The sequence below is a fragment of the Tyto alba genome, unplaced genomic scaffold (genome assembly GCF_018691265.1).
Source record: "Tyto alba isolate M040663 unplaced genomic scaffold, T.alba_DEE_v4.0 Super-Scaffold_19, whole genome shotgun sequence".
Classification (NCBI taxonomy): domain Eukaryota; kingdom Metazoa; phylum Chordata; class Aves; order Strigiformes; family Tytonidae; genus Tyto; species Tyto alba.
In genome coordinates this window covers 13,492,930-13,516,228 of record NW_024881281.1, presented here as the reverse complement: position 1 = coordinate 13,516,228, position 23,299 = coordinate 13,492,930, and the positions used below count along the sequence as shown (strand labels likewise).

Sequence of the window (23,299 nt, the reverse complement as noted above, 5' to 3'; positions counted from 1 at the left end):
GCCCCTCTGTGCCCGTAGATCCTGGGCAAGGCCTACGCCGCCCTCAGCGAGGCGGAGCAGCGCGCCCTGTACGGTGAGCAGGGCACGGTGGGCGAGGAGGGCGAGGTGCTGAGGGGCGAGCGGGACTGGCGGGAGTACTGGCGGCTGCTCTTCAAGAGGGTAAGAGCTGGGCCGGGGCCCCGCAGGGCTCGCCTGGGCGGGGGCAGGCCCTGCGGGAAGCGGGGAGCTCCCTGGCGAGCTTCGGGTTAAAGCACGTGGCTTCTCGTTTTGTTTTGATTTGTTTTGTTTAACGCTGTCTCTGAAATCCATCTGGTGAATAAATCATGTAACTCCAGAAGTGTCACTTCTTTGCTTCAGATCACAGTGAAAGATATTGAAGACTTTGAAAAGAGCTAGAAAGATTTGGACAAAGAGCTAGCTGTTATTAAAGCAGCATATGTGGATTTTGAGGGTGACCTGGACAGAATAATGGGAGTCTGTGTTGTGCGTGGACTATACAGATGTACCAAGGAACACGGAAAATCGTAGAAAAAGCCATTGACTGTGGAGAAGTCCCATTCTACAAAGGTTTTGTAAGAGAGTCTAAGCAGAAAATGATTGCGAGAAAAAAGGCGGGTAGGTTATATCAATCCGGGACCAAAGGGAAGCATATTTTTTTATGATAAGCTTTTAATCTTCCTTGTTAGAAATAAAATGGAACTGTTCTTGAGGCAAATGTTTGCTACAGGATTTCTGGGTTACAGATCTTGCTCTGTGTCTTTGACTTTCACATTTGTGCACCTGTGTTCTCCACCCTTCCCCCCCCCCCCAAATTGTTGTGAAAGGCTTTTGAGCTGTGATAGGTTGCTGCTAATCTTTATTCCTTTGTTTTATTATTAATTCTTTATTTATTATTATACACAATGGCTTATTACAGTTTAGCATGTCCCTGCATTTATTTACACAGCTATGAGTTGCTGGAGTTCAGTGTACGTGGTAGAAATATGTTATGCTTGCCTTCTGGTGAGTGTGAAATAACATTCTGGCCTAAATGGACCTCTTCTTCAATGTGGGGTTTTTTGAACACTTTGTAGATCTTACATGCACATCGCAGTAACCGTTCTCTAAGTTAAAGAAAATGTAATAGCTGCCAAGACAAAAAAAGTGTGGGTGGGGGGAACAGGGATAGGCATAGACATCACATTCAGCATTGTGAAACAACAAAAAACTGTCCCGCTCTACTAAAGCCAGAATGGTCTTTCTTTCACCAGTTTGTCATCTGTGGCCAAATTTGGAAATGATTTGTGTTTCCTTGCAGCTAGTTGTATACAGATTTAAAAAAAAAAAAAAAAAAAAAAAAGTTTCATAACTATTATAAGACTTTGTCAAATAACTTGCAAAATACTTGTTTAAAAACTAGTTTGCTATTTTAGGCAGAAAAAGAAGCTAGAGAGGCAGAAGAGACTAAAGCTGAACTGGGACTTGGTGGAGAAGATGATTTGAAAGCGCTGATTCAAGTAAGGCTTTTTCTATCTGCTGAAGAGAAGTATGTTACTGGCCTATAATTCTGTTCTCCCTGAGCCTCTTTGTAGTTTGGATCCTTGCAACTTGAGAGTTCTGAGGTTAAAACCTGACCTCAATGTTAGCTACCTATGTACTTTACTTAATAGTCAGTGTGGTATGGATTTTACTGCCTGCGTCTTTTGAAAATTAACAAAGTTATTCAAATATCCTTATGGCATACACAATCAAAATATTTAACTTCTAGTTTTAGCTAGTTATACAGGGAGTATTAATGATTCTTTCTCTGAGGGATTCCATCAGGATGTAGAAGCTGATAGGTCTTACTGTTTTGTATCTTGAGGACCGAGGAAAGAAACATAGTGTTCATATTCTGCTTTTTGGAACGTTTTCTGTTTCTCATCATCCAGTGGGCTTCCTAGAACATTCATGCTTAATCATTCCCCAAACTGTAGTAGAGTGTTGGGTCTAAACTTAGAAATTGTTTTGCTTTTCCTAGGCTTATGTTGGGAATTTTTATAGCCACTTTACATCTGTCTCTGATACTTCAGGAGAAGTTAGGTATAGAGCCTAGAGTATACAAGTAGAATTTTGCTTGATAGTACTATACTTTGTATTGTGTTATATTTGTATTGTATTATATTGCTTGCATTCCCTGTTTAATATATACCAATATTTTATGTAGCTGTCATACTATCAACTTCAATAGAATAATCTGTACTAGGAAGTAGTAAAAGTTTTGGGTCGGTTTTCTTTTTTAATTTCCTTTCCCCCAGAGCAGAAATAAAGATTGAAAAAAGGAAATGGATGACTTTTTGGCCCAACTGGAAGCAAAATATGGGAAAAATGCTAAAAAAGGAGAAAAGACTGACTGCAGCCAAGAAAGGAAAGAAATAAAGAACTGTGTAGGCTGAGATAGCAGGTATCATTTTGTACGGGATCACGTGGATTTGGGAGAATTTCAGAGTTTTTCTGGGCTACTGTTTCAGAGTGTGTGCATCAGTTTGCTGTGACTGGGAGGTATGATACAGAATGCATCATGAACAAGACAAAGCATTCGGGTGCTACTCTTTAAAAATCCTTTGGGTGTTCTTCGGTTAAGATCAAACAGATTCCTGAGTAAAAGTTGTTACAGTAAGGAAGCAGTGTGAGGTTTGGGACCATGGTGCGTTTATTAAACTTCTTTGGAAGCACCTTCCTTCCAAACACCTAATGGATATTGGTACAGTTGATGGTAAAACGGTGTAACCCCTCACCTTTGAGAGTCTTCAGTGGCGATTCCTGCGGTTTCCGAGTTGAAAACCTTATCTTTTTGCTAGTCACATGTTTCTTACGTAACAAACCTTCTGCTGTTTTTTAAAAGTCTTTGAACTTCAGCTCAACAGGTATTTTCAGTGGTTTTCTAAACATACTTTGGAATATTGCAGATTTAATAGAGGAAAAGTTTTCATAGAATTCTGTGCTAAGTTGCTTCCCCAGCCCTCTCTAGGTTTTCTATGTAGCTGTTCAAAACAAACTGTGTCGACTCTTCTGACTGATTGAAGTCAAGTAAATACTACACACTTGTATAACAGCTGTAACTATGGCTGCATTGTTAACTGCGATGTCAGTGCTGGTGATGCCATGTTCCATGAAAGGGCCAGCTCGTGTTTGGCCTTGGATTGCCTGTGGCAGATGCCTTAGGAAGAAGACTGCAGCATGTATGTCACTGTGCAGGAATCCTCTGACACACTGAGGTGAGGCAATAGCTGAAAAATCCACAGGAGAGAGTCAGTTCAGTGCATTTCTAGGGTTTGTGATGTCCCGTGACAAGGAGTTCCAAAGCTCAGAAATGCATTGCTTGTTATTTCAATAGCATCACAGTCAAGTCTGCTGTAGGGTGGTAGCGATTAGCAACTTCACTATATTTGTCAACCCTTCTGTTATTTCAGAAGTGAATTCCGTAAGTAGGATCTGCAAATACTTGAAAGGTTTATGCTTCAGCTGTTTTTAAATCACCTGACTGTGTGGGGGTATTAATTTGAAGGGTAATTAACTAGTTTTCAGCTCTGTCTCAAAGGGATGAGGCTGGCTTTATTTTGTGGATCATTTTTCAGAGGCTTATGAGCGACAAGGGGAACACTTCCATTTGAGCTGAAAGTCCTCACTGCTTCAGTAATAGCATTCAGGAGCTGGCTATTTAATAGAGCTTCCCAGGGGGAAGCTAGAGGTAGATGGTAACTATTCCTTTACGCGGCTTCTTTCAAAAATTATCCTGATTCTGAGAGTACAGCATGTCTCTATGTTGCACAACACATGGACATGGACGTTACTTTTACTGTACAAAATAGATGCCTACCAGCCCAGAAGTCTCATGTCAACCATTTGTACAGAAACCAAAAATTACCTTATGACGAGACTGCTTTCACTTTTTTAACACACTGACTCCTCTTAGCTATAAAATACTCCATTATATTACTAGAAGTCTGTTCAAGTTTATTTGTATATTTTTGTAACTCTTGTGCACTAGGGCTACAGAAAACTAACTTGCTCCCTGAGGAATGGCACCGATATAAAGGGGATGCTTATCTCCAGTGAGCTTGATGTAACTAAATGCCACACTGTACAATGTTCCAGTAGTGTCAGCTGTTAAAAGAAATTGTATTTTGAAAGGGTTTAGTGAACAGAGGCCTCTCTTTAGCATCAGTTTGCCTTTATGCAAACCCAAGAGATTTCAACTGAGACCAGAGCTTTTTTTTTTTTTTTTCACCCCTCTAGAAATGCAAAGGAAAGCTAACTTAGTTACATTTGCACAGTTCTGCTTTGCTTTCTTTTCCCTTCTTTTTGAGTAAAGCATGCTTGGATCAACCGGACTCAATAACTTCAATATTGATTAAAAATTATTAGCTGTTCTGCAGGTACCACTAACATTTGGTAGCTTACATAAGAGAGAGGGATAGTAGGAGCTACTTCCTAAAGAATACTGACTAGGTTTTTTTCATTATGAATTGTAATTTAGAAAACATTAATAAGGGAAATTTAGAAATAAAGTGCTTTTTAATTGGACAGTTTTTTAAAGGAAGAACTTTTAATGCAGCGTCCTAATTTTGTTGAAATACATGAAGTGGTTATCCTCACCTCGTCTGTACGCTTTTTTGTCATTTGGAGTTTACTGTTTTGGGAGTAAGACCTTCAGCTAATCACTTAGAAGCATGTATTTCATGTTTTTGTCTAATTTGGAGCCACAAGGACAACTGCAGCAAATACCACTAATACATCTGTCACAGTGCAGAACCCATCTACTAACAACGTCGTTGCATCTGTGGGTTTGGAGCCTCATGGCAGAGTGCAGAAATCTTCGGTAATTGCAGGCATTTTTAGAAAGGGAGACTGAGCTATTTTGCAAAATTGCCATGAAATATCCCGCCAGGAAGACAATGTACTTTCTTTGAATACCATCTGGAACTACTTGCAGTAAGAGTCCTTTCTGCCTCTTCCACCTTCAGTCAGTGAGGAAGAGGTCTAAGTATGTAACACAGGAAGAGTCACTAGTGTGCCACCCTTAAAGTCATCAGTTCTGCTCAGCTGGCTTGCTACCTTATTTTTATACAACTGCATAGATATCTGCTGCAGTTATTACAGGATTCATAACTTGTCTAAGTTGAGTTGTAGAAGCAGCAACATGTAGTGCTTGCTTTTGATAGTATAATGTTGCTTTAAACATATAAATACAGCTTTTAACATTGAAATTACTGCTGTTATGGAAAATCTTTCATCTTCTGTAGAGCTAACAGAAAAATTGGCAGATTCTGCAGTACTTGCCTGTAACAAGATGAACAGGTCATAAGCCAGTAATGGGAAAACAACAGTGGCTGAGTGTGTTGTCTGGATTTTCTAGGAGTTAGGCTTTACTGCCCACTGGAGTGCATTTACCCTTCCACTGGAGTATAACTACTTCTACTGGTGGCAAATGGAATGTTTTAAGTATACCCCTGCTAATCTTTGGCAGCTGCTTCTTAGATTGATAAAAACATAACTATTCATAAGGATGGGTGTTTGAAGACTCTGCTGTAAACAATGTTGACATTGAGAATGAGAGCTGGTGCATGACTCTGGGCATGGATGGACACTTCTTCATGGCACGTTTAGAACCCCTGTTTGCTTTTTGTGACTGATCCACTTCGACTGTGGGCTTTCAGAGAACCATGCAGCTGAAGACCTAATAAACAGAGATCATGTACAACTTTAGGACTTTTGAAAGGTATTAAAACTAAGTACCAAATACATCTCCTTTAGCTTAAAACTAAATTGCTTTTCTTTGTTGGTGTTTGTTTTTTTTTATTCTGATATCAACTGTGTTAAGTATGACTTAGGCAAGTTTGAGACAAGTGCCTGGCCATCCAAAAGGGGCAAATTTTATGCTTTCACAGTTGCTGCATTGCAGGCAACTACTGTATTCCTTGATATTTCATGAAGTGTTCAAGTCTACAAAGTTCTTCTGCTGATTTCAATTTTTTTTTTTTTTGTTAATACATCAGTCAAAACTCAGCTTGCATTTAAAGATACTGGGGTTGGATTTTTGGGGTGGGGGAGGGAGCAGGTTTCAGTAGGAACCATTCCTGTCTTGCTTAAAAACCAGTTACTTCAGTTTAGTGCCTTTTAGTGGCCTCTTGTACCACTTGTAAGTGGTAGGAGGCCACTCAGCTACTCAACAAGCTAAAAGACCCCTCCTGTCCTCTGACAGTCACCCATGTACTTGCTACCTTAACCCTTGCAGCTTCCATTAACTTTTGCAGCTTCACTCCTATCTTGTTAGTGTATTTTTATGTGGGGAATGCTGACAACTCTATAAGGAGTCCCAAACCACTGCGATGAAATGAATCCGGCGTCATTTGTCTTGACGGAGCTAGTTTTCAGAATGTGCACGTAATCTCCTGCTCTCTGTGCCGCCCTTTCCAGGTGGAGGTGATACTTGGCATCAAAACAAAGTTAAGTTAACAGGGAGTGCTTAAAAAAAAAAAGCTGTTCCGGGGCACAAAAGTTAACTTTTTCTCTCCTGTAGTCTCTGAACAAACTCCATTTCACCTGACTAGACTAGAGCTTGTGTGTGCCGTGAGGTAAAAAACCTAAATCTCTGCTGGTAAAGTTGAAATAAGTAAGGTTCTTGGTTGACTGTAACACTGGTGTGCACGTGTGCAACTAGTCTTGTCTGCAGTAGACTTTCATTCTGCAGCCACATCAGCTTGCTGTGGGTGATTGCTAGTCACAGAGTTTCTTGGCAATGGATTTAAATGAAAGGAACTTACTTTTTCATTACCAAAGATTTGTTTAATTTTTTTTTTTTTTTTCCCCACAAGGCTCTTAAAAGAAAAGGGGTGGAACACAACACAGGAATTAATTGCAAACCTGTGTCTTGACTATCAGGGCCGTATTTTCCTTCCAATTGAGGGAACAGACGGAGTGAGGAAGTCGATAATGTTACATTCAGTTCTTAGGATGGGGAACCACCAGAGGTCATGTGTAGCACCTGAAACAGTGCTTTTCAGTTCCTGTCCTGTTCTTCAGCAGTTAAATTATGCTGATTCTCCTGAAGCAAATCTCTAGTTGAAGAGAAATGTTTGCTATTAGTGTTATTAAGAAAACCAAATACATTGGACCAAACGTGTTGCAGTTAAAATAGTTTCTTTTTTTATTTACTGGTTGGATCATGGTCTGTGGCATCTGTATTTACCTCATTTCCCATTTAAAAAAAAAAATGTGCTGTTTTCTGTATTATTTCTCTCTTTGTAGTTCGGTATTCTCTATGTTTAAACATGTGCATTTGTATATTAAATTAAATTTTCGGCTGCCTAGTGTGTGACTGTTCTGATCCTGTCTGATGAGACTGTTGCTACCTGCCAGGTGTTCTTTTATAAAGGAGAGCTGCACCTCATCCCGCTGTCAGAGACCCAGGAGCAGGAACGTGACCTATCTGCCACCACTCTGACAATCTCGCAGGCGGTGACGCTGTTGTCCACCTGTTCAGAGGAGTTCCTGGCTGCAGAGCCCATCCCAACAGCAGTGTAGAAGCGCATCAGTGGGTATGTGGGTGTTTCACTTTGGTCTTCTGCAACGGTGAGTTTTGATTCTGGGCTGTCTGGGGTGCTTTCTTGTATTCAGTCGTTTTCCTGTTAGGTGTGATAAAGTGGCTTCCTTTTCAGAAACTAGTGTTTTTTCTGTGGTCTTCTTCTGAAGAGGGGGACCAGTGCCCTGTAGGCTGTGCTGTGATCTGGGGGCTCTGGAACTGGTTCACTGCTGTGATGCCACACCTGACAAGGACAAGTTATTCTGCCTTCACGTCCTTCTTGTACTGAAAAATCTGGAAGTTCTGTGGGCCTTTAGGAGCCCTTTGAGGAGGGAGAAAAAGGATTGCAAACTAAAGTGTAGAACCATCACGCTTTTCAGAGCGATAGCTTCTCACAGGTCTATTCAGCACCATAAGTTATTTTTTGCAAGGATTTGACAGCACGAGCCAGATGACTTCTACACCTGGTGCAGTGAAGGATGCTGTGTAGTAGGACATGTTAGTCCAGGTCACAGTGATTCATTTTACCAATGTGGGGATGAAATTTTTATTAGCCATGTATAGTTCTGTATAAACAGACATGCCAGGTGTTAGATTAGCGGAGTTTTAACTTTAGTTTAGAATAAACATCTGGCATTTGGCCCATAATACAGATTAGTATTAAAGTGAAAATGGAAATATTAGCTTAAAGAGTGGTTTCAGCTTGCAATGCACTTACTACACTATGTTGTTATTGTACAATACAGGTATCCTGAGAAAATTCAGGCCTCATTTCACCGAGCCCACTGCTACCTTCCAGCAGGCATTGTGGCAGTGCTGAGGCAGCGCCCTTCGTTGGTGGCTGCAGCAGTCCAGGCCTTTCACCTGTGAGAGCCTGTCGGATTTATGAGCGTGTGGCTCTTTTCAGACTTTCTCTCCAGACGAGCGTGTGGTGACCATAGTAAGTGATCCTTCTGATGAAACTTGTCACTGAATTAGGTTCTGTAAGTGACGAAGGTTCTGTGGTCAAGTGATATAACTCTGTGGATTTAATTGTTAAAATAGAATGTTTTCTGACTTATTTTTTAATTTTGACACTAGACATGCATTTCCAGTTCTTTATGTTAAATAGCTTTTCTGCCTTCAGATTGACATAGCTAGGCTTTCAAGTAGCTAATCAGAAGTGCTTCTGAAATCAGAGGTTACTGTTAGTAGCTCCTCTGCTGGAATGCTCGCTAAGGAAATTCATCCAGTTCCGTGATCAGAGCAGTCTGACAGCACTGCCAGCCAACGCCAGGAGTTGCTCCTAACTACCCCTAGGTGTTCATTCCAAGGCTTTTCCCCTTCTCAGCGGTGCTTACGCAGCTCTGTGAAAGCTACTTTAGGAAGTGGTTTATGTTCCTTGTCCAAGCAGTGTTGTATTGGATATGTTTGCATAACAGAGTTATACCGCTAGGCTCCTGAAAATAAGTTTGGGAGTCAAATTGTAGATTTCTTGACTGTTTTTGAAATCTCAGCTTTGGTTTTGTTAATTGAAAAGAGCCCGTACATTTTTCAAAATACACCATGTTGGCCTGAATACTGAGGATCTTTTTAAATGTCTTTAAACTGAATGAAGTTGGAGTTATTTAGAGATGTCAACTTGGAATATACTTCATTAGATCTGAAAAGCAACATATTTTAATCAAACATGTCGAAGATGTATTTTGATTACAATCTCGGGTATATGGGTGATTTAAAACAAAATTCAGAGAAAACTGGTGGAAAGTTGATGCCTGTACACAGCACAGTCACACTGCAGTAAGTTATTTTCTTTTGCTGGGGCTTTTTCAGGTTACTTTCACAGTGTGTTTCTATGCACAGCTGGTGCAGCAGATGTTTGTTCCGGATAGACGCAGTGGATACACGCTGCCCCTCCCATCTCACCCTCAATACAAAGCCTATGAACTGGGCATGAAGCTGGTAATTACTTCTTATGCATTTTGTACTTAGTCTTTAGTTTGCTTGTTTACATATGTCCAAGAAATTACTCTGCTTGTAAGTTGCCTGCTTGTACAGAATAATGCGAGCAAATTCAGTCACCATTTTTCTGGAAGTACATTATTGTGGGAGCTTTCTTTTACAGGCTAGAGCACTCTTGTACTTATATAGATTACAAGTACAGGTCAAGCCTTCATGCTTGTATGAGGAGTAGCTTGTGCACTACAGATCTGTCTTCCAGGTTGCTTTTGCCATGTAGAGAAACTTTGCGAAGTCAGAATGAACCATTATTGCTGCAGAAAGACAGATTTCAACTTCCAAAGCAAGATACTGCTCCCTGACATATAATTGGTTGGCACCTACTTCTCTCAAGTGGCAGTATCAGGAGCTCGATGGCAGTCAGTTCTTTACGTGGTCATTTAAAGGCTGCACTTAAATTTGGCACATCTGGAGAGTCTCATGTTGTTGCATCTCTTATACCGGCCCACGGCTTTGAAATTTTGTGCTCCAAGTGCAGTAAAGGATCTCCTGATTCCAAGAGAAATGTGTTAAGCGGTCCCCTGTGGGCGAGATTCCTCAGCAACCTGAAGGAAAAGAATTATTTCAAGGTGTAGTTGTGTGTGTGTGTTTGTCTTTTAAACATGCCAGGAAAAACATGTTTTAGCTCTTGAACTTGTGTAAGTAGTTACAGCAGGGCAAGATATCTGGTGCTTCTGTCTGTGGGAAATTAATGGATGTCTCTCCAGGAGATCTGTGCAGTTTGTTCCCCTTTGAAATGAATTAATTTCTTTTGGAAATTAAAAAGGAAAAGGCAGGATTTGGGGATGAATTTATTCATCTAAAGAAAGTGGAAATACACTTGAATAAAGGAGACCACAGTGTGGCTGACTGTCAGTATAACTGTTTTACATTTCATTTGCATGCATTTAGAATTAAATATTCTTTAAGATCTATACTTAACACCCATCGATACATTTGGGGCCATGTAAGTGTATTTTTTGTTCGTGAGGGGTTTTTATTTTGTTTTTTTTTTTTTTTTTTAAAAGATGCCTTTGCTTATTTGAAGTTTACAAATTCGGTCATAAATTGACTACTTATTTGAAGGTTATAGAATCAGACAACTCAGGAATGCTTAGGTTAATATCTTGTAAATATAAGAGAAGAGGAATATGCTTACAGTACTGCAATGCCACTTGTATGGATAGTTCCCCAAACCAAGAGATTCATTCACAATCCTTGCACAAGTTGTAACTTGGGCATGGTAAATACACCGTGTTGTAAGAATCAGTAATTTCTTTGATTGTTTTAGTGTACACCATATGATATTGTAGCACAAGACTTCAATTCATATTTGACAGTGAAAACACCTTATGCCCCTTTCCTATATTCTGTTCCAAGCATACGTGGCACAGCAGTATTACTTGTTTGGATTTTTCTCAGAACTAAATTTCTGTCTGACAAATAGTCATTGTTACGAAGCATGTCTGTGGAAAGGAAGGGGAGGGAGAATTCTTTAGATTCATACTTGTGGCTTGCATTAAATAGGGAGAAATGGAATGATCTGCTAAATACTTGGAAGTGCTGCACAGGGCAGGAAGATTACTTCCAACAGTCTGTTACCAAGCCAGAAAGGTAAGAGCTACTTGAAATTCATGAATAACCATCCATACACAGTACCTGCAAGTACTTTAATTTACCTTTTTTAGTACTTGTTACAAAGAATCCTGAACCCTTTTCTCCACTGTACACTTAACATAGGTGCTTGTGGCTAAGACATAGGGGTATTAGTTCCTCTAGAATACTCTACTAGTAGAAGTTACTGCTTGAGTAACTATTTATCTTGGTTTTGTAAAATGCTAAGCTATTCCAAGTGGGTTAAGAGGTGACTGAAAAGCATCATTTGGCTGGTTGGTTATAGAAAGTGTTTAAAAGCTTAATTGAAAATCAATCTTAGTGAATAAGAAATATGGAAGTAATCTGTCTCCTCTACTTACTAGAGGCAGCTGGCTGTAGATTTCTCTAAAAGAATCAAATCCAAAAAATAAATCATTACAAAAACATCTGAGGGTTTGCCAACTCATAATATCTTGACTGTTAGTTGCTTGAAGTTTCCAGTCTTGTGCTGTTTGGGATCTGGCAGTCCTAATGTTTACCAAGGCAAAATAAATATAAATAACAAAAGAAGCATGAGAAATTTGCTTTGGAGCCATCAACAAGGAATAACAGTAACTGACCTGTGTCCTGTTTTGGCTAAGTACTATTGGTGTAGTATTCTGGTACTTCCCCCAGATTCACTTACCTTTTTGATGTCTTTGCACAGAAGGAATCGTGAGGAATTGGAGTGAAAACTTGCGTGTAGTGTGTGTGATGCCACTGATATCAGTAATGCTAGTAAAAATCCATTTCAGTAAATGGCATTTTTTCTTCTAGCTCTTTTGAAGTGAGCCAGGTGATGAAATCTTGACACTGCTACAGACAACAACTGTTGATTTGAAGGAATTTGAGAGAGAAGCAGCTTGTCTTCCTCCAGAGGATGGTGAGCCGGATGGGGGGTGGGACTGTTCCTATCACAAATGAGTATTTGTTGGGGAAGACGGGTGAATGTTCACAGCACTGTACCAGTCTCTTTATCGATTTAGTCTCCTGCCATGTGACTGCTGGAGGTGTTATTCATGGGCCATCATTTAAGATGAAGGCAACCAGTTCGTTTGTATAAGCTCGGGGCTGTGAATTGGCGAAATACGCAGTCCAGTTTCTGGTTTGATACCACTAGATTGATAACATCATGCACACTTATACCAGATCAAGTCCTTTGTGTCAATCTGGATACCAGACAGGAGGTATTTAAACATTTAAGAATAATAATGAATCAATTCCAAGTACTGACAATACAAAGTTAATTACTATCTGGTCTACTCTGATGGCCAATACAAGACCAGGCATAAACTTTATATAATAGGTTCTTTTCACTCATGTCACGGGAATGCAGTTGTTGCCAGCGTGTAGCACAGGTCACATCTGGATTTCTGAATGATGCCTTAGCATGCAAATCCAACATTCAGCATTAATGATTGTAGTGGAAGGTCTCCCTTTATAGTGTAAGCCTTTTCTTCCTTCATTTAGTGGCAGAAGGATTACCTGTGGCTACAACAATTTCTGCTAGTTTGAAGCTGCATGTAAAGCAGAGTTTTAAAGTAGTAAAATGAAATCCGAACACTCTTCTCGGCCTCTCTCTGCCTAATACCCCGTGTTATTTTGTATCAGCACTGAAAACTTAACAGTGCAAAAATAAGCTACAAAATGCTAGCAGTACTCTCAGGGCATCTGGATTGGGTTTTGTGGCCATTGTGGGCTGACAGATTTGTGCCGAATAACAAATATACCCTATATTCTTTCAGATGACAGTTGGCTGGAGATTACAGCAGATGATCTAGATCAGGATGCTGAAGGAGGCAAGAAATGAGTCCCTTCCTTCCTCAAATGAGGAAGAGCAGAAATACGACTTGGAAGCAGTTGCTGAAAGTATGAAGGCTTTTGTATCCAAAGTCTCACTACATGAAGGAGCAGAAATGCCACGGCAGTAGTATTTTTAAGTTTGGTGTGTGGTGTAGAATGTGTTTTCATTCTGCTGTAGCCCTTTGGTTGATTCTGTAATGCACAGAATCAACGTTTGAAAGCGTTCTGCGTAGCAGAGGCCTGAAACAAACCCATGTTACTAGTGAGTATGTAGTTGCTTTTAAACCAGTTTGGTCACCACTCTGACAGTGGTGCAGGTAAAAATGCTGGAAGCTGTGTTATTTTCCAGCACTCTTACTTAGTTTGGTTTTGTGGCCTTTAAAATTTTTAACCCTTTTAAATTGAAGGCTTGGTGTTGTTCATTACGATAGTTCTTAGCACTGTTATTAAAATGCACATCTCAAGTTCATTTGTGCTGAAACTTTTCTGCCATGAAGGACTGTTCAGACTAAGATTCTACTGATAAGCTGTGAAGAAATAAAAATGAAACTTAAGTTGGGGGAACCTGTGAATTAAGACTATTGATTTTTGTGGTACAGTTGAATTTAGATTTCCTGTCGATTAGTATTTTGAATATACTAGGCCTGCTTTTCCACACCTAAAGCACATACTGTACACCTAGAAGCAGGAGCAAAGAATCAAATCACGGTGGATCCCTGTCATTGTTCCCAACAGTGGGAGTGCTAACTGAAGATACCTAACTAGTTAGGCAACAGCAGAATGCCGCTAGATTAAGTGCTGGAGTTAAGAAAGTGTGTGTGACTGTGGTGTGGACAGGCCTTTAATTTTAAAAACCAAAGGGTGAGGTAGGAGCATATTGTCCAAGTTCTTTTTAGTAGCTTTAATATTGAGAAAATAATGCTGTGTAAACTGTATCAAGCGTATAAGGGTCTACTCAATTTATACTCTTAATTGTTTGATCCTTTTTAATTACTGTTAGTGTCAATGTCTGAGTTATAATGTGGACTTTTGTCAGTTATTTAAAAAATAAACAAAAAAAACAACAACAAAAAAACAACAACAACAACAAAAAAAAAAAAAAAAGGGGGCAAACTACTGAGCCTTAAAAGAGACTAGAATGAAGCCTGCAGTGTTCTTTCTAGGCAGGAGACCTCCAAGATTCTCAGCTTTTTAAATCTTTGTCTGAGGTGTACCACCACCACTTTGTTCCAGAAAGATTCAGGCATGTTTATTTTGGTTCCCTTCAGTGTAATTTTTATTTGACCACAACAAACGGTTAAAGTTGTTGGGTTTATTTTCTCTTTCGTGCCAGGAACTCCTCCCGTTGCTGTTTCGTTCCTAGTTCATACAGGCCTCAGTCTTCTAAGCACTTCCAAGATCATCAGTCCAAATGTTCCAACTTCAGTCTAGGCTCGAGAGAAATCTGTATGCCGTATGGCTTATGTCTGTGTCAGCTTATGCAGGCCTAAAAGCTTTATTTATTTAAAAATTTTTTTAGATTTCAGGTCACCTGATGAATCCCATGTTACCTTTGATGTAGATTCTTTTACAAAAGCATTAGTCAGAATTTTAGGTGAGATTGCTTCTTTGTTTCTTTTGTCAGAATATCTCATGGTTATTTGGCTTTCCTGGGTCATCCATCTGTCACCCATGGTCGCTGTGCTGATTTGTTTGCTATCCGTACTGACACAAAATAATATATATGTAGGGGCAGACTCAGAAGAGCTGGATTCTGATGGTCTGGATGAAGAGGAGGAGTTTGATTTCTCGAATGAGGATGATGAAGACTTAGATGTGGAAGATCAAAGGCAAGACCAGAAGGTGCCACCTAATGAGCTTATAGGCAGTCTCAAGTCATACATGAGTGAGATGGACCATGAACTGGCACATACCAACGTTGGTAAAAGTTTCACCATCCAAAAGAAAGGGGTAAGTATGCCTCGAGTTCTAGTTTGTAGCATAAAGTGTTGAGAGCTTTAGTAGGAAAGAGGAAGTATACTAAAAGTGATCATTCCGAGTAATGTAATCAAAAACTTCTGTCTCCTAATCATGTGCTAACTAATTATTAAAAAAGAAAATGAAAATCACACGCGCAAGAAAAATGTGCTGCAGCTGCACCATGGTGTATTTTTCTGGGGGGGTGGGAAGAAAACTAACTTAGGGAAGCTTTAACTTGCACATTGTTTCCAAGACTTAGTTTCATTTCCCTGTTTTACCCTGTTTCAGTAGTAAGGCAAGCAGCTGCAGCTTGACTGTTTGAGTTCCTGTAGAAGATCACGCCCATAGGAAAGGGAGCCAAGACTCAGTGACCCTCTATGTCCTCCTCTTGGAACTTTATCTGTATAATGGAAAGTGATGATTTTTAACTGGCATGTGCATTTGGTGACTAAATTCCTGTCTGTCAAGACAGTGTGGAACATACTGAACTTTGTTGGCTGCAGAACTGTCTCCTTGTTTTCTTCTCTCTTGTGATTTGTCTTTTTTTTTTTTTTAAACCTGTTTATAAAGTTTGATAAAACTTTGTCTTTATACTTACTATAGGCAAGTTCTGTTAATGCAACTACGTCTCAAAGTGCTGGCCCTGATTCCAGACCTGAAGATACTGAGTTGACACCAGCTGATGTGGATCAGAACCTGGTAGCTAACCTGCTCGAATGCTATAGTGCTCAATCTGGACTGGCAGGACCCACCTCTAACATTTTACAGAGCATGGGAGTATGTTTACCTGAAAATGCAGGTCATATTGGCTCTAACAGTTGAGCAACAATAAAAGGCTGTCTTAATGCAAAAAACATGGCTGATTGAGAAATGAAGCACAGAAAAACTAGCTGTATTTGGAATAAGAGACAAAAGGTTTGAACTTAAAACATCTATGCTTTAGTTATGTGGCTTTAAAGATACAAAGTGAATTTACCTGCAAAAGCCATCTGTTTGGATACTATCTTGGATAGAAATCAGATTTTTGCAGTGCCATCATGTTTTCAGAAAACTGAAAAATGATGTTGTGACTGGAATGAAACTTTTATTACAGAAACCTGTCTTCAGTTTTTTCAGATCAGTGATGCAATTTGCCATATTTCTGAAATGTCCTTTACCCATTACTAGGTGGTTTCAATACCTGTAAAGCAGCTCATGGTCTGAAAATGCCTCTGCCTTCAGGGGAATATGGAGGAATACCATATTATAGGAACAGTGTTCTCTTGTGGATTTTTCAACACTGGTTAAATGTTCAGCAAACACTTAATTGCTTTTCCAAAAGTACAAGTCTTTGTTCTAAGAACTTCTGATAATTACTGTAAGAACCTGTTCTTTATTAATCAGGAGGATTTGAAGAGTAATTGGATTGAACATGTAAATATTTGCTCTAAGTATTTTTTAAAATTTATTTGAATAAAAGCAGAAATACAACTTGATTACTGGAGCTGGGTTGTTTGTTTTGTTTTGTTTTTCTTTGAAAGTATGTGTAACTTCCTCAGTGCAGTATCAGAAGTTCTTGGAGCTAAAACATTTTCATAATTGGGCATTTTTTGAATTTCACTATTGCTGAATGTGGGTATTGTGCCAGCAGTAGCTGTATATGAGCCCAGTCTGAACTGTTTGCTTTGCTAGAAGGCATTCAGCATGTTGCTCCCACATGGAATGAAACATATATTCTAGATATGGAGACATAGCTTTAACAAGATAAATTTGAAATAAAATAAGTAGAAGTTCCTGATTTACAGACAGCAAGAATGCAGTCCTGCGAGATCTGAATCAGTTTCTATGAGTCTTTTCTTTATTCTTCCTTCCCCGCAACATTTAATCAAGTGTCTTAACTGGTAGAAGAGAAACTCATTGGTTGAGTTTTTGGGTATTGTGGGATTTTTCTGTTTTGTTTTTTTAAACACGTTCAAAAAGATAGTATTCAATGATACAAAAGCCTGATTGATCGTGAAGGCATACCTGATTGCTTTTAAAGGACTAATTGTTATCATCATTATAATTAATATTGTATTTATTGATGTTGTTAGTCTTAAGGCTTGGAGTCCATTTAGTTGAAGTATTTGTTTTAATTTTTTTTCATGTGAAGTGTTGGCATTATTTTAACTGACAAAGCAGAATGTAGCAAAAGTTGTTTCTGTGTAGGACACTTGTTGGATGATGAGTCTTGCTGTCTGACTGCCACACCAGCTGAGTGTGACCAACACACAGAAAACTCTTTGAAAGTCACACATTGGCATAGTTACACTGAAATTCATGAGACTTTGACAATGTACAATGAATGCTTGTGTGCTGACTTCTCTACTGATCTGTGCTCACAAGTGGCTTTTTTTTTTTTTCCTAATTTTTGTTTGTTTTTCAAATGACAAATATCTGGTAAAATGCTCCAGTACAGCATCACAAATATGCATGGAATGGAAGTGGTTGAAGGGTATGATGGCTATGCTACCTCCATATTTGTCCTCCCATCACTGTTGTCTAAGTTACTTTGTCAACAGTTTAGGGAAAGTACTGACAAGTTGGACAGGGACTTGAGACGGACAACAAGAATTAAGAAGTCTAAAGATGCTGTTAAAGTTCAAGGCGTTTGGACTGCAGAGAGGTGAGGTGGAATGAGATTGAGTTAGACACTGGAAAATTGGGGCTAACAGGAGTTCTTGCATCTGGCAGACAGTGTTAACCAGCAGCTTGTGGTGGAAAACAGATGTACCTGAACCTTAAAAAGGGTTTATGTTTTTAACAGGGAAGATAATTAACACTGAAGCTACTCCACCCAGTTGCTCGCTCACTCCCTCTCCCACCCCAGTGGGATGGGGAAGAAAATAGGAAGAATGGGAATGAGAAATCTGGGGGGAGACAAAGACAGGGACATCACTTCCCAGTTCCCATTGTGGGCAAGACTTGAAGACTTGATTTGGGGGAAATTAATTCATTTTGTTGTCAGTTAAAACAGAGATTTAACTATGAATACAGGTCATAGGGAAAAAAGCCAAATGTTAAAACAACACCTTTCCTCTTCCCTGTCCCAGGCTCAGCTTCACTCCTTCACGCTAGGCTCCTCTCCCCCATCCCGAGCAGCGCAGGGGTGTTTGGGATGGGGGGTCACAACCAGCACATAACAGGTTTTGTCTGTTCTTCCTCCTTTTCCTCAGTTTTACTCTGCTCTGGCACTGGTCCTCCATGGGCTACAGGGAAGATCTGCTCCACCATGGAGCGCCTCCTCCTCTTTCTCCTACCTTGGTGTTCCCTCCGTTGTTTCTCAATATGTTTGTTCTCTCCACCTTTAACAGTCTGGTGTTTGCTGCCATTTCCTGAAGAAGTTTTCACAGGGGCATGATCAGATTTGCTGATGGGCTTCTCAGTGTCCTGCACTGAGTCTGTTGTGGAGCTGGAAACAGCTCTGTCTGGCGCAGGGCGATCCCTGGCCTCCTCCCACAGAGGCCACCCTTGCAGCCCCTCCGGCCACCAACCCCTTGTCACGTACACCCCCCCACAGTCATCTACTGTGGGAAGTGGAGGTTAAAAAGGCTTATTTAGGTGTTTTTTTCTGTTGAACTATGAACCTTTACTATTATATGTTGGCAATAAAGAAACAACTTCCTGTGACAGAAAGACTAGAGCTGAAAAACCCCCGGTGTCTGATAGGACACACGTCAGTGTTGGAGACATAGTCATCAAGATTGGCCATATAGTGTGTGACCTCACTGAGCTTGCTTTTCCTACATGCTTTGTCAGACTCCATCAGGGCACACCCAGGGTCAATATAAATTGGAGAATGTAGATATTCCTTGATCTAGAAGATAAAAACTGAAGAAAATTGTAAAAACAAGATTAAAAAAAACGAACAAACAACCAAAAAAACACAAACCAAACTATTTAATATGAAAATCTTCCTTTTTTAGGCTACATTCTGGAAATTCCTCTATTTGCAACAGTTGAAGAATTAATAAAAACTATGCACAGAGATGTTGCTTCTTAGAGCACAGGGATGTCTCCACCACAAGCTGTCCTACAGCATCTTGCACCTCTGTTCCACACCAGGCTGGAGGCGTCAACACAACTAACCCACCTCTCCCTCCACTCAGCATCTCCCCTCCTTTACTGACATCTCTCCATCGTTGCTGCCTTTGCTGCTGTAGCAGGTTCCAAGGAGCTCCGTCACCTGCCCTTCATCAAAGGGTGCATTGCTGAGAGTCAGCTGAAGCTTGTCCAAACCTTGGAATGTTATCCCAGGTGCTCTTCCCAATGAGCAACCCTGAACAGACAGAAGGTGTAAAACCAACTCCTGGAGGGAGATACTTTGTCTTTCTATAGAGATCTTGCAGTAACATAGCCTAGCAGAGCAACAGCCTGCCCTTGCTTCCCTTTCTCCAGTGACCATGGTTTTGCTTGGCACAGACACCCTTCCTTGCACCACAGGTCTTCCCCTGACGATAATGCATTTGTGGGGCAGGGATGCTGGGTCAGCACAGGGACAGGGACCATGAAGCAGCTGCCAGGAGGTGACAGCAAGGACAGAACTTGACTTCTAGATCTACTTTCATGCAACAGTAGGGTCTCATCTCTTTTCGAATGTCATTTCTCTGCAGTCACTGTCACGGGAATGGCTCCACCACAAAGGATCCTCTTTCCCCTGGACAAGATTTGCATGGACTGGCAGCAACGACAGAGAGCTGGAGCAGGGCTCTACAACCTGGGCAACACATGTTTCCTCAACTCCGTCCTGCAGTGCCTGACATACACACCCCCTCTGGCCAACTACCTGCTCTCTCGGGAGCACAGCCAGTCGTGTGAGTGCTCTTATGAAATATCGCCTTGGAAATCGGTTGGGCACTACCCAGGGATTCCCAGAATACGGAAGTTGATTTAGGAGAAAAGCAGCCCTTCTTTGTCAGTGCTCAAGTGAGTGTTCTTGGAACACTCAAGCCGAGACGCCGCTTGTCTTTTCTAGGTGTGTTCATCTTCAGAAAGGCACCTCTTCCTAGCCCCCGGTCTTGGTCCTTATTCCTGCAACTCAGACTCTCTTTGCTTATTGCACAGGAAACTTATGTCAGTTTAGTGGCCCTCTGAAGAAAGTTTTCTACGCACTAAAATGTCCTGGGCTTGTTAGGACACTGGCACCTCGGGAGGAGTGGAGACTGTTCTTATAACTTCAGGACCTCCATTGGGTTTCCCATGGCTATGGGTATTTTGCTAACCTGAGGAACTTCCTTCCTTCCCTCCCTCCCTTCCTCCCTCCCTCCCTCTGCAGGTCACCAGCAAGGCTTCTGCATGATGTGCACAATGGAAGCGCATGTTAACAAGGTCATGTATTCCTCAGGCACTGCCGTCCAGCCTTGGGCTGTCGTCAGTGTTCTCACACGTAAGTCATTTCAGGTGCTTTTACTGTTTTTTTTTTTTTCCATTCTTGTAGGAGAGAACTACTAACTTCTTTCTTAGGAATAGGAGAACATTTTGAGCTCGGCATGCAGGAAGATGCCCATGACTTCTTACGCTGTACTGTCGATGCCATGCAGAGAGCTTGTTTGAGCAGGAGCAGCGAGTCAGCGCAAACAAATTACCTTTTCAATGTTCCTGAGGCCCTTGGACGCCTTGATGTAGTGCCATCAGGGAAACCCTATGCCCAGGGCTTTTAGACAAGGCAAAACTCTTGGAGGAGATAACTCTCTGCCTTACCATTTATTTCCAGCTTGGACATCTCTTCTCAGTCAACTACCATTGTCCATCAAATATTTGCGGGCTGTCTGAGATCCAGAGGTACTTTTCCACAGCTATTGCTCTGCACAGAATTGTCTGCGTCCTTCTGTCTGCCTGTGATAAACACCCGATTGTGTGACTGGTGCGATAGGTAGGAAGGATGTAAACCAGCACAGTCACTTGACTTCCTCTACCACTGACAATTTTGATTTGCCTCCCAGTCACATGCTCGAGCTGCAACGTGGTCTCCAATTCCTACGAGGCCTTCCTGGATGTTCCACTAGATATAAAAGTAAGAGTCTTTGTGCTTCAAGACATCCCAAGGTCTCTGTAGCTTTCGAGAATCAACATGGTTGACTTTAAAACGCATACTGCGAACAGAAGAGAGCTTGGTGGTGGGTGGGATGTGGAATGGACGGTGTCCTTCCCAGCAGGCCATGGCACTGGTCTCCCTGTAGGTGCTGGCTTTAAGCTGGACAAGCACGCATTATCCTCTCTGCACCCCTGATAGACTCTCTTTCTTTTGCACTCCCTCAACACCCATCTGGCTCCTAGGCTGATGGGTTGTGTTGTTTCCATTACTGATGACCCTCCCCTCCATCGGGAGCTGAACTGAGTGGCAGAACAGGGACATAGCTCTTGATAGCGCCAAGAATCCCAGGGAAATGAGGGAAATGTCGAGCATAATACCCTCTTTCTGCCTCCTTCTGGACACTGCTTGGGGGTTCACAGTGGCTCTCCTCAGCATCATCTAGCTGGGTTTTTGTGTAAACTCCTAGTGAGTACTTGGGTGAGGGTATTTTCCGCAGCTCACTGCTCTCCTTTCTCACTCCTCCAGGCAGCCTCATCTGTCACCGCAGCTCTGGAGGAATTTGTGACACCCGAGCAGCTGGATGGCGAAAACGGCTTTAAATGTAGCCAGTAAGAAGATTACTAATGACATATTAGTACTAGATCCTGCGTGCGGGTGCATCATGTTGTCCATCATAAGTCACCTTTTCACATAGGTTTGATGCACAATAATGAGACACAGCACTTTTTCATATGGCCTTATGGTACTGAATAGCCGTAAAATAGCATAAGGCTGTGTGAGACAGGAGAGCTTGCCTGGCCTTCGGGGGCAAGGCAGGGTGCATTTCAGCACTGGGCTCTGTGCTTGGTTTCAAGGTGTGACAAGAAGGTTGCTGCCTCCAAGAGGTTTACAGTCCATCGCGCGCCCAGGGTTCTCACACTGTGTCTGAAAAGGTTTGAAGATTTCGCCGGCAGGAAAATCAGCAAGGTGTGTACGCAACTGCAGTGCAACTTTCTCTTCCTGCAGCAGGAGATGTCCCAAAGCAGTGCGCTCATGTTGCATTTTTCATGCTTCCTTCTGGGGAGAGGAGAGTTCCCGTGGGAAGACAAGCGTGTACTCTGCTCCAACAGAGCTGCTTTGGCCAACAACAGATTTCTGCCACACAAGCATGTTGCTTGAGGGAAAATCAAGTGTTCATGAGCCCCAAAGATGTTTTAAGACACTTCTGGCCCCTGCTCTTTGAGGACTTTTTCATGTAGTATTTCAGGTTCGTTTCTGAGTCCACTTGGTCTTTCCGTAGGTTGTGGAGTATCCCGAGTATCTGGATCTTCACCCCTACATGTCGCAGACAAGTGGAGAACCGCTCCTCTATTCCTTATATGCTGTCCTGGTACACAGTGGTGACAGCTGTCAGGAAGGACACTACTACTGCTACACAAAGGTAAAGAGCAACTTCCTTCCAGACAAGCGAAAAATGTGTGCTGGGGAAGACAAATTTGCATGGCAAGGTTACTGGCAGCCAAGGTTTTGGGGAAGAAGGTCTCCTTAGGGGCTGGAGTGGATTGGGTTTGAGGTCCTCTTGCTTCTGTAGTTTTCTGCCTGTGTTTTTCTGGAGAAACCACGCAGTTCATCTCCACATATCGATGCCTTTTTTCACAGGCCAGCAACGGACTGTGGCACAAGATGAACGATACATCTGTGAATTGTTGCGACATCGACACAGTTCTCAGGCAGCAAGCCTACTTACTGTTTTATGCCAGGTAAAAACAAGTCACAAAATGTGTTCGGAATGGGTTTCCGTTTCCTGGCTTTGTTTGTTTTCTTCTCAGCTTCTTTCTGTTTCTCTTTCCATGTTTCTCTCATAGGAGACAATCACTACCTGCGTCATTCAGTGCTGTCAAATCTGACCTAAACCTGGACAGTCCTTGTCTTTCCTTGCCAGGCTTTAGGCTGCTGCCCTGCTGTAAACTGCTACTTGTCTGCTATCTGAAGCTGGCTAATGTAGAGGTCCTGGTTTTGGCTGGAATAGAGTTAATTTTCCTTCTCTGTAGCTAGAATAGTGCTGTGCTTTGGATTCAGGGTGGGGTTCGGTATGAGAAGCATGTTGATAACACACTGATGTTTTCAGTTGTTGCTGAGACATCAAGGACTCTCCAACTCCCCTTGTCCTGCCCATGTGCAGGTGCACAAGAAGCTGGGAGGGAGCATGGCCAGAGCACCGGATCCAAACTGTCTAAGTAAATATTCCCTATGATGTAACGTCATGCCCAGTTGTCTTACTTTGGGCTGAAATAGAGTTAATATTCCTTTTCAGGGACTAGATGAGTGCTGTGTTTTGGATTTAGCTTTGG

The 23,299-nt window shown here is 41.5% G+C and overlaps 1 protein-coding gene and 1 pseudogene across 1 annotated transcript; both read left to right on the top strand.

The window, feature by feature from the left end:
- The first annotated feature begins 902 nt into the window (after positions 1-902).
- On the top strand, positions 903-15,831 carry LOC122153329 (annotated as a pseudogene).
- A 3,731-nt stretch (positions 15,832-19,562) lies between these two features.
- LOC116964013 (ubiquitin carboxyl-terminal hydrolase 42-like) lies at positions 19,563-22,712 on the top strand. Its single transcript, XM_042791373.1, has 9 exons — positions 19,563-19,749; positions 20,211-20,309; positions 20,405-20,501; positions 20,649-20,716; positions 20,878-20,948; positions 21,495-21,577; positions 21,824-21,935; positions 22,249-22,389; positions 22,608-22,712. Exons 1-9 carry the CDS (start codon positions 19,563-19,565, stop codon positions 22,710-22,712), a joined length of 963 nt encoding a protein of 320 aa, XP_042647307.1.
- Positions 22,713-23,299: the final 587 nt, after the last annotated feature.

Coding starts and splice junctions, on each gene's coding strand:
- LOC116964013 (XM_042791373.1), top strand. CDS start 19,563: ATGGCTCCACCACAAAGGATCCTCTTTCCCCTGGACAAGATTTGCATG. Junction 19,750..20,210: donor TCGGGAGCACAGCCAGTCGT/GTGAGTGCTCTT, acceptor CTCCCTCTGCAG/GTCACCAGCAAGGCTTCTGC. Junction 20,717..20,877: donor GGGCTGTCTGAGATCCAGAG/GTACTTTTCCAC, acceptor TTTGCCTCCCAG/TCACATGCTCGAGCTGCAAC.